This window comes from Bos indicus, chromosome 7 (assembly GCF_029378745.1).
Source record: "Bos indicus isolate NIAB-ARS_2022 breed Sahiwal x Tharparkar chromosome 7, NIAB-ARS_B.indTharparkar_mat_pri_1.0, whole genome shotgun sequence".
NCBI classification, from domain to species: Eukaryota; Metazoa; Chordata; class Mammalia; order Artiodactyla; family Bovidae; genus Bos; species Bos indicus.
This window is the reverse complement of record NC_091766.1, coordinates 7,511,965-7,529,890: the sequence shown is the minus strand read 5'-3', so window position 1 is coordinate 7,529,890 and position 17,926 is coordinate 7,511,965. Positions and strand designations below refer to the sequence as shown.

At 43.0% G+C, this 17,926-nt stretch overlaps 1 protein-coding gene and 1 non-coding gene across 4 annotated transcripts in view; one reads left to right on the top strand and one right to left on the bottom strand.

The window, feature by feature from the left end:
* The first annotated feature begins 1,598 nt into the window (after window positions 1-1,598).
* TRNAM-CAU (transfer RNA methionine (anticodon CAU)) lies at window positions 1,599-1,670 on the top strand. The gene has a single exon. It is a non-coding gene; the product is annotated as a tRNA-Met (tRNA).
* A 1,680-nt stretch (window positions 1,671-3,350) lies between these two features.
* The window catches only part of LOC109561475 (cytochrome P450 4F2-like), a 30,536-nt gene continuing 15,960 nt past the window's right edge, over window positions 3,351-17,926 (bottom strand). For 2 of the 3 annotated variants that reach the window (XM_070792617.1, XM_019963949.2), the window contains exons 8-13: window positions 7,492-7,558; window positions 7,179-7,353; window positions 4,426-4,559; window positions 4,267-4,331; window positions 3,997-4,079; window positions 3,351-3,615 (exon numbers count right to left, since the gene is read on the bottom strand). In XM_070792617.1, coding sequence (XP_070648718.1) covers window positions 3,438-3,615; window positions 3,997-4,079; window positions 4,267-4,331; window positions 4,426-4,559; window positions 7,179-7,353; window positions 7,492-7,558 — 702 coding nt within the window. In that variant the 3' untranslated portion in view covers window positions 3,351-3,437. The remainder of the gene's footprint in view (window positions 3,616-3,996; window positions 4,080-4,266; window positions 4,332-4,425; window positions 4,560-7,178; window positions 7,354-7,491; window positions 7,559-17,926) is intronic. The other variant, XM_019963951.2, reaches the window with a different exon arrangement.

Here is a 17,926-nt window from a genome sequence, read left to right as displayed (position 1 = left end):
TTCTGTGATTTATTTATTCATTTTTGAGATGAGTCAACTGAAACTATTCCTGAAAAAGGAACATAGCAACAAAGCCTTGTACTTTCCTTTCTCCTCAACCTCCTCACCATCTAATAAATTAGCATAAAATAAACTTGCAGTCATTCGTGGACAGACATATCCTGAGGCAAATGGATATATTTTTTTCCCTTTCTTCCAATTCCTTACAGACTGCTTTACTTGATTATTTTACTACTAGTTTGACAATGACAACATGTGACATCAATTTTCTGTTGATGATCTTAGCTTCCTGGACAATTCGGATGATTTAAAAAAAATGTCAAATGGAAATTATCCATTGGGGTTATCCTTTTTCTCTTTTTTTAAAAATTGAAGTATATTTGATATTTCATATTATATGTTATAAGCATAGAGTTATCCACAACTTTTAAAGATTGTATTCCATGTATAGTTATTATAAAATATTGCCTATATTCCCTATGTTGTAAAAAAAAATAAATAAATAAAAGACACTTGCTCCTTGGGAAGAAAAGCTATGACAAACCTAGACAGCACATTAAAAAGCAGGGACATTGCTTTGCTGACAAGGGTCTGTACTGTCAAAGCTATGCTTTATTCAGTAGTCATGTATGGCTGTGAGAGTTGGACCATAAAGAAGGCTGAGTGCTGAAGAATTGATGCTTTTGAATTGTGGTGCTGGAGAAGACCCTTGAGAATCTCTTGGACAGCAAGGAGATCAAACCAGTCAATCCTAAAGGAAATCAACCCTTAACATTCATTGAAAGGACTGATGCTGCAACTGAATTTCAAATACTCTGGCCATCGGATGAGAAGAGCTGACTCACTGAAAAAGACCCTAATGCTGGGAAAGACTGAGGGCAGGAGGAGAAGGGGGCGGCAGAGGATGAGATGTTTGGATGGCATCACTGATAAAATGGACGTGAATTTGAGCTAACTCCAGGAGACAGTGGAGGACAGAGGAGTCTGGGGTGCTGCAGTCCATGTGGTTGCAAAGAGTCGGATATGACTTAGTAATTCAACAACAACATTTCTTGTTATGGATATAACTTATTTTATTTATTCGCTCATCTGTTAATGGGTATTGAATTGGTTCCCAAATATTCAACTTTAGGCAACTGTGGATGTGCCACTACTGAAGGGTTGTATACAACTTTTTGTTCAAACTTCTGTTTTCAATTCTTTTGGATACATGCCCGGGCATAGGATGGTATGGTCACAGAGCAATTTTAAGCTCAATTTGTTGAGAAAATACCAAGCTGTTTCCATAGTGGCTGCACTCTTACAATCACAATAGCAATGTATTAGGGTTCCAATTACCCCTGCATCCTCACCTACACTTGTGATCTTCCATTTTTATGATTTTGTTATCCTAGTGGGTGTTAACGGATAGCACCTTGTGGCATTGACTTGCATTTCCCTAATGACTCATGATGCTCAGTATCTTTCAGTATCTTACTGCTTTTAGCCAGTAAAATAAAAATTTAAAAGGGAGATTATATGTAAATGTAATACATTCAGAAGTAAAGTCAAATTTTTACTGTTAAAGACTATATAGAAATTTAAAGTTAAAAAGTCAGAGCAGAGTGGCGCAGCGGAAGCGTGCTGGGCCCATAACCCAGAGGTCGATGGATCGAAACCATCCTCTGCTAAAGATTTTGTAGACTCTTGAGTACACGTGGCCTCTGAGAACGTGTATTTCATAGGCTTCTCTGGTGGCTCAGTCGGTAAAGAATCTGCCTGCAATGTGTGAGAGTCAGGTTCGATCCCTGGGTCAGTAAGATCCCCTGGAGAAGGGAATAGCTACCCACTCCAGTAGTCTTGCTAGGAGAATTTCATGGGCAGAGGAGCCTGGCAGGCTGCAGTTCATGGAGTCACAAAGAGCTGGGTGTGACTGATACTTTCACTTTAAAATTTGGCAGTATATGTGAGAGAATATGAAGTGATTACTTTGGCATGTTTGGATTATAGATATGATTTTTATTTCTTACTTTTTCTTCACTGTGGGTTTTTCTATGACAAGGTATAATTTGTGGGAAAAGAAAAACATTAATAAATATTTACTTATTTATCTGCCTGTTCTGGGTCTTGGTCGCAGTATGCAGAATCTTTATTTACAGAATGCAAACTCTTAGTTGGCGGCATGTGGAATATCGTTGGTGGACCAGATATTGAACCTGGGCTACCTGCATTTCGAGCTCTGAGTCTAAGCTACTGGACCACCAGGGCAGTTCCTCCCACTTTTCTGTTTTGTTTTTAAAGAAAAACATTTTAATAAGAACTCTGAAGGCAAAGAAAAACATATGCAATTTTCAGCTTAGAATACATGAAATATTTACGAATTTCACGTTATAGGATTTATTTCTTATTATTCAACCAGTAAGTCTTCTGACCCCAGCTTGTAGAACCCCCAAAGGGTCTGATACTAAGACTATCCCAGGACTCCCTGCCACCTCAGTGGGGCTAGTCCTGGAGCAGCCACTGTCCCAGGTGCTGAAGGAAGTAGCCCCCATTCCTGCCCCCTCCACCTTCTCTCACTGTTGAGGACTCTCTTCACCTCCACTTCCTAGAACGTCCTGATGAAAATGAAGTCCTGGGTCATGCTTCTCTGAGGGAAAAATTTTCTTTTTGGTCCTTAGCTTCAGGTCGGTTTCACAGCAGAGCAGCTTGTAACTGTGTAACAGATCTAACTATGGAGATTTTGAATTTGCTGAATCTTCTAATGGCAATTTTCTTCAACAGCAGGTTTCCGCATGTCCCCAAACTTCAGTATAACTTTTATGACTTTAAAGCATTTTAAATGTGAGAAAGTGATGCAAAAACAAGTGTGGAAATGAATGCACATTCAGTAGGGCTGCTTACCAGATACTGAGTCAGTCATTTTGCACAAGCTTTTTATAAACCTCCACAACATTGCACTAAGGTGGCTACTATTATGTAATAAAGGCACTGAAGCTTAGAGAGAGATTTTCCCCAACCCAGCCAAATAGCTAAAAATGGCAAACGTTTGTAAGGAGGGAGTGGTGGATACAGGGTCATCTGACCCTGACTGCATCTCGTTCTCTGCTTCACCTTCCTTAAAAAGTCATCTTGTCCTAATGATCCAGGATGGAGCTCCAGCTATCATAACAAAATTTGCCCCTATTCCCCCATCCTCTCCCTCCCCCTTCCCCCCTCCCCACCCGCAGGTTCACAGCCACACCCATCTGCCTGGATCCGTCCAGGCCCCAAGGGCCCCCTGTTGGGTCTCAATGAGGCTTGGGACAGACGTGAGCTCCCGGATCAGGATCCTGTGACCCTTGCAGTGGAAGCACAAAGTCTTAACCACTGTATCACCAGCGAAGTCCCAGATTCATTCCTTGGAATCTGCAGTGAGGTGTCTATGGTCATGGCGGATCTCAGGCCAGAAGGTGGGTGCGTCATTGCTGCCCTGTGCTCAGCAGCTCCATCCGCAGCCAAAGTCCGCCCTCCGCCCGCAGGATCAGCTCTGGCTTCCGGCAAGGCTCCTCCTCATCTGGCAGGATGCGGAACCGCAGTAGTGTGAGTGCCAGGACCACCTTCATCTCGGTCATGGCGAATGTCTGTCCGATGCAGTTCCTGTGGGCAGGAGCGGGGGGTTCTGACTGCACCCGGAACCCTCACCTGGGCCCCATAGCACCCGGCCCACAACTTACACATACAGTGGTAGAGAAGGAAGCTAACCATGCCAGGAACCCCCGTGTGGGCTTGCGTGTTCCCAGACCCTTGCCCACACTCCAGTCCTGAACTCAGACCAGAACACAGGGGAACCGACCCCTCAGCACACTGTGGACCCCTCCTTGTGCCTCCTATCATTCCCTAGGCCCTTGCCATTTTGTCTGGGGGAGGGGAGTCTTAAATTTTCCCCCTTCCTGGCCCCTACAGTTAAGCCTGGAATCTTAGTCCCAGACCCCTGCCTCCCACTACTCCATCCTCACCTCAAATGCCCAATGCCCTCACCTGGGACCTGCTGAGAAGGGGATAAAAGCCAGCGGTGACCTCCCCTTGATGTTTTCTGGCTTGAAGCGCAAGGGGTCATAGACCTGGGGGCAAGACAAGACAGGGTTACTGGGTGGTATCTCCCAGAACGTCCATCTTTAGAGAGGCAGATGTGTGTATAATGGGAGGGAAGTGATGTCTGATTGGCCAATCAGAATTCTGTAGTTGCCTTTGGGTCCCCCAAAGGGAATGGACAGGGATGATGGAGGTATGGCGTGGTGGAGGCATCACCTCAGGGTCTGGCCACACATATGGGTTGTGGTGGGTCCCGAAAATGCTGATGAGGCAGATAACACCTGTGGGAGAGGAGGACCAGTCAGAATTAGGTTCAACCTGCCTGATGGGCCCCCTTTCTGACCAGGAGCCTCATCCTGTAGTCATTGTGAGCACCTTTGGGGATGACCCGGCCATCTGGAAGCGTGATGTCCTGGGTACAGCTGCGGGAGATGACCGTGACTGGGGGGTGCAACCGCAGACTCTCCTTGATGCACATGGTCAGGAAGGGCAACTGAGCCAGGTCGTCCCTAAGGAAACCCCATGACAATTATCTGGGGAGCAAAAATAGACATGCCACCCTCCAGCACTCCTACTGCCCTATAGAATCCCTTCTGTCTATAACATAATCACAGATGGATCAAATAGTGCCAAACCCATTACGTTGTATACATTAAATATGTACAACTTTTTCTTTGTCCATCACAGCTCAATAAGATGGTTCCTAAAAAGAAAGAAAAATCACAGAAGTACCAGACAGAATTTAGCCACATATTTTTAGAAGCTTTTCTAAGCAAAACATCAAAGAACCAACCAAAAAGAAAGTTTACTAATTTGTTTAAAAATGAAATATTCTTTATGGTAAGAGAAAAACCAAAAAATGAGAAAGAAATCAAAAGTCAAATTCAGTGTTTACTCTTATTTATAACAGCACTAGGGATACTAGCTAATGAACTTAGAAGAGGGAAAAAGAGAAATGCCATTTGAAACATGGGGGTAAATGTATCATTTTTGGCAGAGAGTGGTTTTATACTTAGAAAACAAGAGAATTCACTGGAAAAAGTGAAAGTGAGAGTCGCATCCGACTCTTTGTGACCCCATTGACTATACAGTCCATGGAATTCTCCAGGCCAGAATACTGGAGTGGGTAGCCTTTCCCTTCTCCAGTGAATCTTCCCAACCCAGGGATTGAACCCAGGTCTCCCGCATTGTAGGGGGATTCTTTACCAGCTGAGCCACAAGAGAAGCCCAAGAATACTGGAGTGGGTAGACTTCCCCTTCTCCAGCAAATCTTCCCAACCCAGGAATCAAACTGGGGTCACCTGCATTGCAGGCAGATTCTTAACCAACTGAGCTATCAGGGAAGCAACTCACTGGAAAACTTGTACAAATATTGAAGATAAGACCCAGTAAGGGGACTGAATTCTTTTTCTTTATCCCCTTAACTTTGTGTAGTGATTTAAATTCTTAATAGCTGATATAGTTAGCTAGTTCCAAATTGGAAAACCACAAAACACCACCCCATGTCTCAGTATCACTCATTTCCATTCCTCACAGTTTGACTAGTGGTTATTTTTTATGTATCCTTCCAGGAGTACTTTTTTGCATTAATACTTATGCAGTATCATGCTATATACCATACACATTGCTCTGTATCTTTTTCGTGTAACAGTGTGTCAAGGTTTTCTTGTACATCTCTTGGGACTTGTGTCCAAAATAAGGCCTTTCCTACTCTGGAGCTATAAAATAATTTCCCCTGGTTTCCTCTAGAGCCTTTAAGGTTCCTTTATTTTATTATTTTCTGAAAAAAATATTTGTTTGGTTTCAGCAGGTCTTAGTTGCATCAGATCTTTGTTGTGTCAGGTGGGATCTTTCACTGGGTCCATGGACTCTGTTTAGCCACGTGTGGGTTTAGTTGCTACTGTGCACATGGGATCTTAGTTCCCCAGCCAGGGATCAAACCTAAGTCTCCTGCATTGCAAGGTGAATTCTTAACCACTGGACCACTAGAGATGTCCCAAGGCTCTTTTATTTTTATTTTAAATCTTTGATTAGTGTATATGTTATTTTCTTATAAGACATAAGACCATGTTGAATTAACCTTTTTCCATGTAGCTCTCCAGTTGTTACAAGAGTTTTTATTATAAATGATCTTTCTTTGTCCTGTTGGTATAAGACCATATCTAGCACTTACAATATTCACTGGGCAAGAAATTTATACCCATAAATTATTAGTTTTTCTTTAGAAATAATATAATAGATGAAAGAAAAGATGGTGATGATATAAAATATCTGGAAGACATGTGAATGTCTATATTCCAAATGAACTTATAAATGTTTCTCAATCCAGATAGACTATATGTTTCACCATAGGAACAAGAGGTATCTAAGGGTTTGTTTAGCAAAAGCTGCCTAAGATCGCTATGCTAAAATTTTAGACTCTATTAAAAGCCTAAAGATTATGTGAATATCTAAAAATGGATATCCATTCCACACTCTGGAATAGCATGTTAATATTATTAAGTAATTTGTTTTCCACAAGCCTATCATATCAAATCCCAGCCTGGTCCATGCACACTGGGAGTGTCCTGACCTGGGACTATCTCCCACCAGGCTGGGAGATCCTGGAAGGCAAATACTGGGACTGGTCCTTCCTGAGTCTCCAGGACACACAATGAGGTGAGGAGAATTGGAGATGGCATAGAACTGGGGAGAGGGAGGCAGTTTTGCAGTGTTTCCTAAATGGGGAATGGATGGAAGAAGATGCAGATATTCCTGGAAAGGAGTTGAATGACTTTAGTCCTCAGGTGTTCCTTTTAAATCCTGGACTAAATAATATGAGGAATTAGTATATGAGGAAATAGAATGAAGATTTTTGAAAACATGTGACTTCAGAGAGAAAAGTAAAGAAGTGGAGGGAAAGTTCATTTACTGAATAGGTGCTCACTGGTATCATCTGCCCTCACACATTGTTGCTAGTTAGTGCAGGACTTTCTGTCCCCCAAACCTGCAAACTTTTCCCAGACCCTGTTTCTGGGATCTTCTCACATTCCCACTAAGAAATAAGGACAGAATTCACAAGAATATTTTCACTCTTCCAAAGCCAGGAAGCAGGGGATCAGAAAAAGGCCATGAAGACTTGCACTCACCATTCAATCTCTTTAGACTCACGGTCCTTCAGGAGCTCTTGCACCTCCTGCCGGCAGCGCTCCTGGTATTCTGGGTGTTTTGCAAGGTTGTACAGGACCCAGGAGAGGCCACTGGCTGTGGTGTCATGGCCTGAGGAGCATCCAGAGAGGCTTGGATCTCTGGTCCATTTCAGAACTAGAGTGTGGACAGCACCCTCACCTTAAGGCCCATGGGGGGATGGGGAGGGATGGCATGACCCAGTGCCCACTTGCCAAGTTCCTGGGTTGGGGGAGAGACCCATCTCTCTGTGTAGTTCCACACTGGGACCCTCACCTTCAAACATGAAGGTGTCAGCTTCAGCTCGGATGTCTTCGTCTGATAATCCCTTCCCATCTTCATCCTGGAGAGAAAGCAAGATTCCCAGATTCACACAAGTTCTGAGGGCCCCTAAGCCTAAACTGAGACAATCTCTGAAGCTCCATTATCCATATAGAAACCCAAGCTCAATCTGAAGTCCTAGACCTCCTTTGCTCAGTACCACCAGATGCCCCACCCACAGACCTCCTCCTTGAACTCTTTGCCTCCTGTGGCATCCATGGTAAAGGGAATCAATGATTCATAAGTATTTTCATGTTTCTACATGATGTAACCTGGGTTACAGGATGACTGATGACAAGTTTACCTTAGAAGTAGAGATTAAAACCCATTCCTAATGCCTCCTGGAGATAGGAATGGGTTGTACACCTGTAGAACATGCAGACTTTGCCTTCTCAGTGAAGAGGTTCTGATTAAGCTCCCAAACAACCTCTTCTCATCTCTGCTCTGCTCTTGTCTATTCTTCTCTCCTCTCCACTATTTTCCCTTCCCTTCCACTCCCCTCCCTTCCCTTCCCTCCTCTCTCTTTTCCCATCTCCCTTCCCTCCTCGAACACAGGGAAGAAGGAGAAGTCCTGTGTATATTCCAAAGTTTAAAAACTGGAGGTAAAACCACTACAATATTGTAAAGTAATTAGCCTCCAATTAAAATAAATAAATTAGGGGGGATGGTCCTAAGATGGTGGATGAATAGGACAGGGAGACCACTTTCTCCTCCACAAACTCATCAAAAGTTCATTTGAATGCTGAGAAAATTCTACAAAACAACTTCTGAATGCTGGTGAAGGACACCAGGCACCCAGAAAGGCAGCCCATTCTCTTTGAAAGGAGATAGGACCAAAAAAAAAAAAAAAAGACAAAAAGAGAGACAAAAGAGTTAGGGATGGAGATCCATCCCGGGGTAGGAGTCATGAAGGAGGAAAAGTTTCCAAACACCAGGAAACACTCTCACTGGCAGGTTTGTGGGGAGTTTTGGAATCTCAGAGGGCAACATAACCAGAAGGAAAAAAAAAAAAAAAACAACCCACAGAATATGCGCCTAACCGCAACTCCCTGTGGAGAAGTAGCCCAGACGCTTGTGCCTGCTAGCAGCGAGGGGGGCTGAACAGGGAGGCACGGGTTGCATGCTTAGGGTACGGACTGGGCCTGAATGCCCTGAGGACATTCTGAGGGAGCTAATGTGAGAAAGCAAACCAAACTGTGGGTTAACCAGAGAGAGAGAGAGAGAGAGAGAGAGAGAGAAATTTCCTGCGAAAAGCTCTAACCTAAGGCACAGCCTGGTCCACTCACAGAGCAAAGGATTGAGCGAATGTCAGAGGAGAGCTAGCTGGTTGCAAACTGGCCCCTCCCCCCACCAGAGGCAGAGAGGCAGGCGGGTGACAGCCACAGCCAGAGGGCAAGGGGCAATCTCGGCTCCAGAGATGCATCCTCCACCAAATTGTGAGCAGGCTCCCAGTTGCTAACAAAGTCTTCCTGGGATTCTGGACAGTTGACACCCGCCAGGAGGGTCACAGCCTGAGATCAGCTCTGCAGAGGAGACACATGGCACACCTGAGATGGCGCTCTCGCTGTGCACCCAGGAAACTGAGTGGCTAAGACTGGGGAGGTGATAAGACGCACCACACACCTGAGACAGTGCACTCACCAAGCACCTGGTCGCCTGAGCTGCTCGGACCCTGGAAGCGCACAAAACACAGGCCCAACCAAGTCTGTGCCTTGGTGGAGTACCTGAGAACCTGAACATGAGCAGCTTAGACCTGGGAAGTGCACGCAACCCAGGGCCTTCTTTGGACAGTTCTGCTGTAGAACAACCTGGAGCCTGAGCAGTGTAGACCAGGAAAGCACATGTGCCGTGAGTAGGGGCAAAACCAGTGTGGCTCAGACACTGCGAGCACTCCCCACATACACCAGTGATATTTGTTTGCAGTGTTCCTCTCTTCCCACAGCACAACTGAACAAGTGAGCCTACATAAGTGAACATCTTAGCCCCCTTGTATTAGGGCAGAAATTAGACACTGAAGAGACTTGCAAACAGAGGAAGCCAAAAGAAACAAAGAAGAGGGAACTGCCTTGGAAGTGACAGGTGAAACAGATTAAAACCCTGTATTTAGCATTGACTACATTGGAAGGGGCCTATGGACCTTGAGAAGAAGTATAAGCTGGAACAAGGAACTATCTGAAACTGAACTGACCCCACACTGTTCTCAACAACTCCAGAGAAATTCCTAGATATTTTTTACTATTATCATTTTTAAATTTTATTTTTAAGTTATTTATTACTCCTTTAATTTTTATTTTTATAACCTACTATTACTTTGAAAAAAAAAAAAGACCCTATTTTAAAAGCAAATTTCGTGTATATATATATATATATATATATATATATATATATATATTATAATTTTTGTGATTTTTTTAATATTATATTTTTGAGAGTCTAAATTCTACTCTAGATTTTTAATCTTTGCTTTTTGGTATTTGTTATCAATTTTGTATCTTTAAGAATCTAATCTTCAGTAACCATTTTTACTTAGAAGTGTGATTACTGGCTTGATTGCTCTCTCCCCTTTTGACTCTCTTTTCTCTCCCCCATGTCACCTGTATCTAATCCCTCCCCCTTCTCTTCTCTACCTGAATCTGTGAATCTCTTTGGGTGTTCTGGGATGTGGAAAAGACTTAGGGAACAATTACTGGCTATATTTGTCTCTCTCCTTTTGACTCCCCCTCTTCTCCTCCTGGTCACCTCCATCTCCTTCTTCCCTCTTCTCTTCTCTATGTAATTGTGAACCTCTCTGAGTGTTCCAGACTGTGGAGAACACATAGGGAATTGATTACTGGCTAGACTGCACTCTCCCCTTTTGATTCCCCCTCTTCTCCTCCAGGTCACCTCTATCTCCCTACCCCCCTTCTATTCTCCATATAGCTCTGTGAGCCTCTCTGGGTGTCCCTCACTGTGGATATTCTTTTACCATTAACCTAGATGTTTTATCATCAGTGCTGTATGGATGGAGAAGTCTTGAGGCTACTGTAAGAATAAGACTTAAAGCCAGAGGCAGGAGGCTTAAGTCCAAAACTTGAGAACACGAGAAAACTCCTGATTCCAGGAAACATTAACCGACAAGAGCTCATCCCAAAGCCTCCATTAGTTCAGTTCAGTCGCTCAGTTGTGTCCGACTCTTTGTGACCCCATGAATCGCAGCACGCCAGGCCTCCCTGTCCATCACCAACTCCCGGAGTTCACTCAGACTCACATCCATCGAGTCAGTGATGCCATCCAGCCATCTCATCCTCTGTCATCCCCTTTTCCTCCTGCCCCCAATCCCTCCCAGCATCAGAGTCTTTTCCAATGAGTCAACTCTTCGCATGAGGTGGCCAAAGTACTGGAGTTTCAGCTTTAGCATCATTCCTCCCAAGGAACACCCAGGGCTGATCTCCTTCAGAATGGACTGGTTGGATCTCCTTGCAGTCCAAGGGACTCTCAAGAGTCTTCTCCAATACCACAGTTCAAAAGCATCAATTCTTCGGTGCTCAGCTTTCTTCACAGTCCAACTCTCACATCCATACATGACCACTGGAAAAACCATAGCCTTGACTAGATGGACCTTTGTTGACAAAGTAATGTCTCTGCTTTTCAATATGCTATCTAGGTTGGCCATAACTTTTCTTCTGAGGAGTAAGCGTCTTTTAATTTCATGGCTGAGGTCACCATCTGCAGTGATTTTGGAGCCCCCCAAAATAAAGTCTGACACCATTTCCACTGTTTCCCCATCTATTTGCCATGAAGTGATGGGACCAGATGCCATGATCTTCGTTTTCTGAATGTTGAGCTTTAAGCCAACTTTTTCACTCTCCTCTTTCACCTTCATCAAGAGGCTTTTTAGTTCCTCTTCACTTTCTGCCATAAGTGTGGTGTCATCTGCATACCTGAGGTTATTGATATTTCTCCATACCTACACCGAAACCAAGCTCCACCCAAGAGCCAACAAGTTTCAGACCAAGACATACCAAGCTAATTCTCCAACAATGTGGGAACATAACCCTGAGCATTATAATACAGGTGGCCAAAAGTCACACCAAACCTATATACATCTCAAAACTCACTAGTGGACACTTCATTGCACTTCAGAGAGAAGAGATCTAGCTCCGTCTAACAGAACCCGATGCAAGCTCCCCTAACCAGGAAACCTTGACAGACCAATTGTTCAACCCCACGCACAGGGAGGAACCTCCACAATAAAGAGGAACCACAAACTTCCAGCATACAGAAAGGCCACCCCAAACACAGCAATCTAAACAAGATGAAAAGGCATAGAAATACCCAAGAGGTTAAGGAACAGGATAAAAGCCCACCAAAGCAAACAAAAGAGGAGGAGATAGGGAGTCTACCTTAAAAAGAATTCCAAATAATGATAGTGAAAATGATCCAAAATCTTGAAAACAAAATGGAGTTACAGATAAATAGACTAGAGACAAGGATTGAGAAGATGCAAGAAAGGTTTAACAAGGACCTAGAAGAAACAAAAAAGAGTTAATCAATAAGGAATAATGCAATAAGTGAGATCAAAAGCACTCTGGATGGAATCAACAGTAGAATAACTGAGGCAGAAGATAGGATAAGTGAGGTGGAAGATAGAATGGTGGAAATAAATGAAGCAGAGAGGAAAAAAAAAAAAGAATTTAAAGAAATGAGGACAATCTCAGAGACTTCTGGGACAATGTTAAATGCCCCAACATTCAAATCATAGGAGTCCCAGAAGAAGAAGACAAAAAGAAGGCCATGAGAAAATACCTGAGGAGATAATAGTTGAAAACTTCCCTAAAATTGGGAAGGAAATAGCCACCTAAATCCAAGAAACCCAGAGGGTCCCAAACAGGATAAACCCAAGGTTAAACACCCCAAAGCACATATTAATCAAATTACCAAAGATCAAACACAAAGAACAAATATTAAAAGCAGCAAGGGAAAAGCAACAAATAACACACAAGGGTGTTCCCATAAGGATAACAGCTGATCTTTCTATAGAAACTCTTCAGGCCAGAAGGGAATGGCAGGACATACTTAAAGTGATGAAAGAGAAAAACCCACAACCCAGATTACTGTACCCAGCAAGGATCTCATTCAAATATGAAGGAGAAATCAAAAGCTTTACAGACAAGCAAAAGCTGAGAGAATTCAGCACCACCAAACCAGCTCTTCAACAAATGCTAAGGATCTTCTTTAGACAGGAAACACAGAAAAGGTTTATAAACTTGAACCCAAAACAATAAAGTAAATAGCAACAGGATCATACTTATCAATAATTACCTTAAATGTAAATGGGTTGAATGCCCCAACCAAAAGACAAAGACTGGCTGAATGGATACAAAAACAAGACCCCTATATATGTTGTCTACAAGAGACCCACCCCAAAACAAGGGACACATACAGACTGAAAGTGAAGGGCTGGAAAAAGGTATTTCATGCAAATGGAGACCAAAAGAAAGCAGGAGTAGCAATACACATATCAAATAAAATATACTTTGAAATCAAGGCTGTGAAAAGAGACAAAGAAGGCACTCCATAATGATCAAAGGATCAATCCAAGAAGAAGATATAACAATTATAAATATATATGCACCCAACATAGGAGCACCACAATATGTAAGGCAAATGCTAACAAGTATGAAAGGGGAAATTAACAGTAACACAATAATAGTGGGAGACTTTAATACCCCACTCACACCTATGGAGAGATCAACTAAACAGAAAATTAGCAAGGAAACACAAAACTTTAATGATACAATGGACCAGTTAGACCTAAATGATATCTACAGGACATTTCACTCCCAAACAATGAGTTTCACCTTTTTCTCAAGTTCCCACGGAACCTTCTCCAGGATAGATCACATCCTGGGCCATAAATGTAGCCTTGGTAAATTCAAAAAAATTGAAATCATTTGAAGCATCTTTTCTGTTCACAATGTGGTAAGATTAAGATGTCTACTACAGGAAAAAAAAAAAAGTATTAACATACAAACATATGGAGGCTAAACAACACACTTCTGAATAACCAATAATCACAGAAGAAATCAAAGTATGCATAGAAACAAATTCAAATGAAAACACAACAACCCCAAACCTATGGGATTCAGTAAAAGCAGTGCTAAGGGGAAAGTTCATAGCAATACAAGCTTACCTCAAGAAACAACAGAAAAATCAAATAAATAACTACACCTAATGCAAATAGAAAAAGAAGAAATGAAGAACCCCAAGGTTAGTAGAAGGAAAGAAGTCATAAAAATTAGGGAAGAAATAAATGAAAAAGAAACAAGGGAGACTATGACAAAAATCAACCAAACAAAAGCTGGTTCTTTGAGAAGATAAAATAAACAAACCATTAGCCAGACTCATCAAGTAAAAAGCGAGAAGAATCAAAAAAAAAAAAAAATTAGAAATGAAAATGGAGAAATCACAACAGATGACACAGAAATACAAAGGATCATAAGAGACTACTATCAGCAACTATATGCCAGTAATATGGACAACTTGGAAGAAATGGACAAATTCTTAGAAAAGTATAACTTTCCAAAACTGAACCAGGAAGAAATAGAAAATCTTAACAGACCTATCTGGGGAAGGAAATGGCAACCCACTTCAGTATTCTTGCCTATAGAATCCTATGGACAGAGGAGCCTGGTGGTCTGCTGTCCATACGGTCGCATAGAGTCAGACATGACTGAAGCGACATAGCATGCATGCATGCATTGGAGAAGGAAATGGCAACCCACTCCAGTATTCTTGCCTGGAGAATCCCAGGGATAGAGGAGCCTGGTGGGCTGTCGCCTATGGGGTCACACAGAGTTGGACACAACTGAAGTGACTTAGCAGCAACAGAAGAAACAGACCTATCACAAGCACAGAAATCGAAACTGTAATCAGAAACCTTCCAACAAACAAAAGCCCAGGACCAGATGGCTTCATGGGTGAATTCTACCAAAAATTTAGAGAAGAGCTAACACCTATCCTACTCAAACTCTTCCAGAAAACTGCAGAGGAAGGTAAGCTGCCAAACTCATTCTATAAGGCCACCATCACCCTAATACCAAACTCAGACAAAGATGGCACAAAAAGAGAAAACTACAGGCCAATATCACTGATGAACATAGATGCAAAAATCCTCAACAAAATCCTAGCAAACAGAATCCAACAACACATTAAAAAGATCATACACTTGGGTCCTAAAAAGGTGGAGGAATAGGACAGGGAGCCCACTTTCTTCCCCACAAATTCATTAAATGAACATTTGAAAGCTGAGTAGATTCCACAAAACAACTTCTGAATGCTGGCAGAGGACATCAGGCACCCAGAAAAGCAGCTCATTGTCTTTGAAAGGAAATTATGTGCCCAATGGTAACTCCCAGAGGAGAAGCAGCACAGACACCTGCATCCACCACTAGCTAGTGGGGGCTGGGCAGGGAGGCATGGGCTGCATTGCTTAGAGTAAGGACAGGCCTGAATGCCCCGAGGGCAATCTGAGGGAACTAACTTGAGATAGCAAATCAGACTGTGGGATAGCTATCCCGTGAAAAGCCCTAACCTAAGGGCACGACAGAGAGACTTCACTTTCACTTTTCACTTTCATGCATTGGAGAAGAAAATGGCAACCCACTCCAGTGTTCTTGCCTGGAGAATCCCAGGGATGGGGAAACCTAGTGGGTTGCAGTCTATGGGGTCGCACAGAGTCAGACACGACTGACGCGACTTAGCAGCAGCAGCAGCAAGACACTGCCAGGCCCGCTCACAGAACAAAGGACTGAGCAGAGCTAGCTGGCTGCAGACTGGCCCATCCCCCACTGGAGACAGGCAGGTGAGGGCAGCCAGAGCCAGAAGGGGGCACTCATGGCCCCAGAGAGGCATCACCTACCAAACTGCAAGCAGGCTTCATTGCTAACCAAGACTTCTTGATATTCTGGATGGTCGACATCCACCGGGAGGGTCACAGCCAGAGATCAGCTTCCCAGAAGAGACACACGGCACACCGGAAAAGGTGCCCTAGTTGTACACCCAGAAAACCGAGTGGCAGGGATGGGGGAGGTGATAAGTTGCAACGACTGTGCTTGCCAAGCACCTGGTCACCTGAGCTGCTCGGACCTGGGAAGGGCACAAAACGCAGGTCCAACCAAGTCTGCACCTTTGTGGAGCACCTGAGTACCTGAACCTGAGTGGCTTAGACCTGGGAAGTGCATACAACCCAGAACCAGCCTCAGACACTTCCCGGCAGAGCAACCCAGAGCCTAAGCAGTGTAGACAGGGAAAGCACACATGCCGTGAGCGAGGGCAAACCCACTGTGGCCGAGACACTGCAAGCACATGACAGTGTTGTTTGCAGTGTTCCTCCCTCCCCACAGTAAGACTGAACAAGTGAGCCTAAAAAAGTGTCCACCACCGCCCCCTTGTGTCAGGGTGGAAATTAGACACTGGAGAGACAAGCAAACAGAAGAAGCTAAACCAAACAGAGGGAACCGCTTTGGAAGTGACAAGTGCAGTAGATTAAAACCCTGTAGTTAGCACCAGCTACATAGGAAGGGGCCTATAGATCTTGAGAAGTATAAGCTGGATCAAGGAACTATCTGAAAATGAACTGACCCCACACTGTCCACAACACCAGAGAAAGTCCTAGATATATCTTTACTATTATCATTCTTTAAATTAAAAATTTTTTAAAAAAATTTTAAGTCCTCTATTACTCCTTTAATTTTCATTTTTATAACCTACTACTACTTTAAAAAAAAGACCTTATCTTTTAAAGCAAACTTCATATATATATATATTATAATTTTTGTAACTTTGTTTTTTTTCCTTTAATATTGTATTTATGATAATCTAACCTCTACTCTAGATTTTTAATCTTTGCTTATTGGTATTTGTTATCAATTGTGTACCTTTAAGAACCCAATCTTCAATAGCCATTTTTACTTGGGTGTGGGATTACTGGTTTGATTGTTCTCTCCAGCTTTGGACTCTCCTTTTCTCCACCAGGTCTCCTCTATCTCCTCCCTCCCCCTTCTCTTCTCTACCCAACTCTGTGAATCTCTGTGTTCTGGACTGTGGAAAACACTTAGGGAACTGATTACTGGCTGGATCTGTCTCTCTCCTTTTTTTGTTTTTCTTTGTTTTTCTTTTATTTTTTTTAATTTTATTTTATGTTTAAACTTTACATAATTGTATTAGTTTTGCCAAATATCAAAATGAATCCACCACAGGTATACACGTGTTCCCCATCCTGAACCCTCCTCCCTCCTCCCTCCCCTGTCTCTCTCCTTTTATTCCCCCCTTTATCCTGCTGGCCACCTCTGTCTCCTTCCTCCCTCTTCTCTTCTCTGTGTACCTCTGTGAACATCTCTGAGTGGTCCAGACTGTGGAGAGTACGTAGGGAAGTGATTAATGACTAGCTTGCTCTCGCCCCTTTTCACTCCCCCTCTTCTTCTCCTGGTCACCTCTATCTCCCTCCTCCCTCTACTCTTCTCCATGTAACTTTGTGAACTTCTCTGGGTGTCCCTCACTGTGGAGAAACTTTTTATCTTCAGCTTAGATGTTTTATCATTGGTGCTATATAGATGGAGAAATCTTGAGGCTACTGTAAGAATAAGACTGAAAACCAGAGGCAGGAGGCTTAAGTCCAAATCGTGAGAATACCAGAGAACTCCTGACTCCAGGGAACATTAATCGATAGGAGCTCATCAAAGGCCTCCATACCTACACTGAAACCAAGCACCACCCAAGGTCCAACAAGTTCCAGAGCAAGACATACCATGCAAATTCTCCAGCGACACAGAAACATAGCCCTGAGCTTCAATATACAGGCTGCCCAAAGTCACACCAAACCCATTGACATCTTGTAACTCATTACTGGACACTTCATTGCACTCCAGAGAGAAGAAATCCAGTTCCACCCACCAAAACACAAGATTCCTTAACCAGGAAATCATGACAAGCCACTCGTCCAACCCCACCCACAGCAAGGAAACTCCACAATAAAGAGGAACCAACAACTGCCCAAACACAGAAAGGCCATGCCAAACACAGCAATATGAACAAGATGCAGAGGCAGAGAAATACACAGCAGGTAAAGGAACATGATAAATGCCCACAAAACCAAACAAAAGAGGAAGAGATAGGGAATCTACCTGATAAAGAATTCCAAATAATGATAGTGAAAATGATCCAGTATCCTGAAAACAAAATGGAATTACAGATAAATAGCCTGGAGACAAGAATTGAGAAGATGCAAGAAAGGTTTAACAAAGACCTAGAAGAAATAAAAAAGAGTCAATATATAATGAATAATGCAATAAATGAGATCAAAAACACTCTGGAGGGAACCAACAGTAGAATAATGGAGGCAGAAGATAGG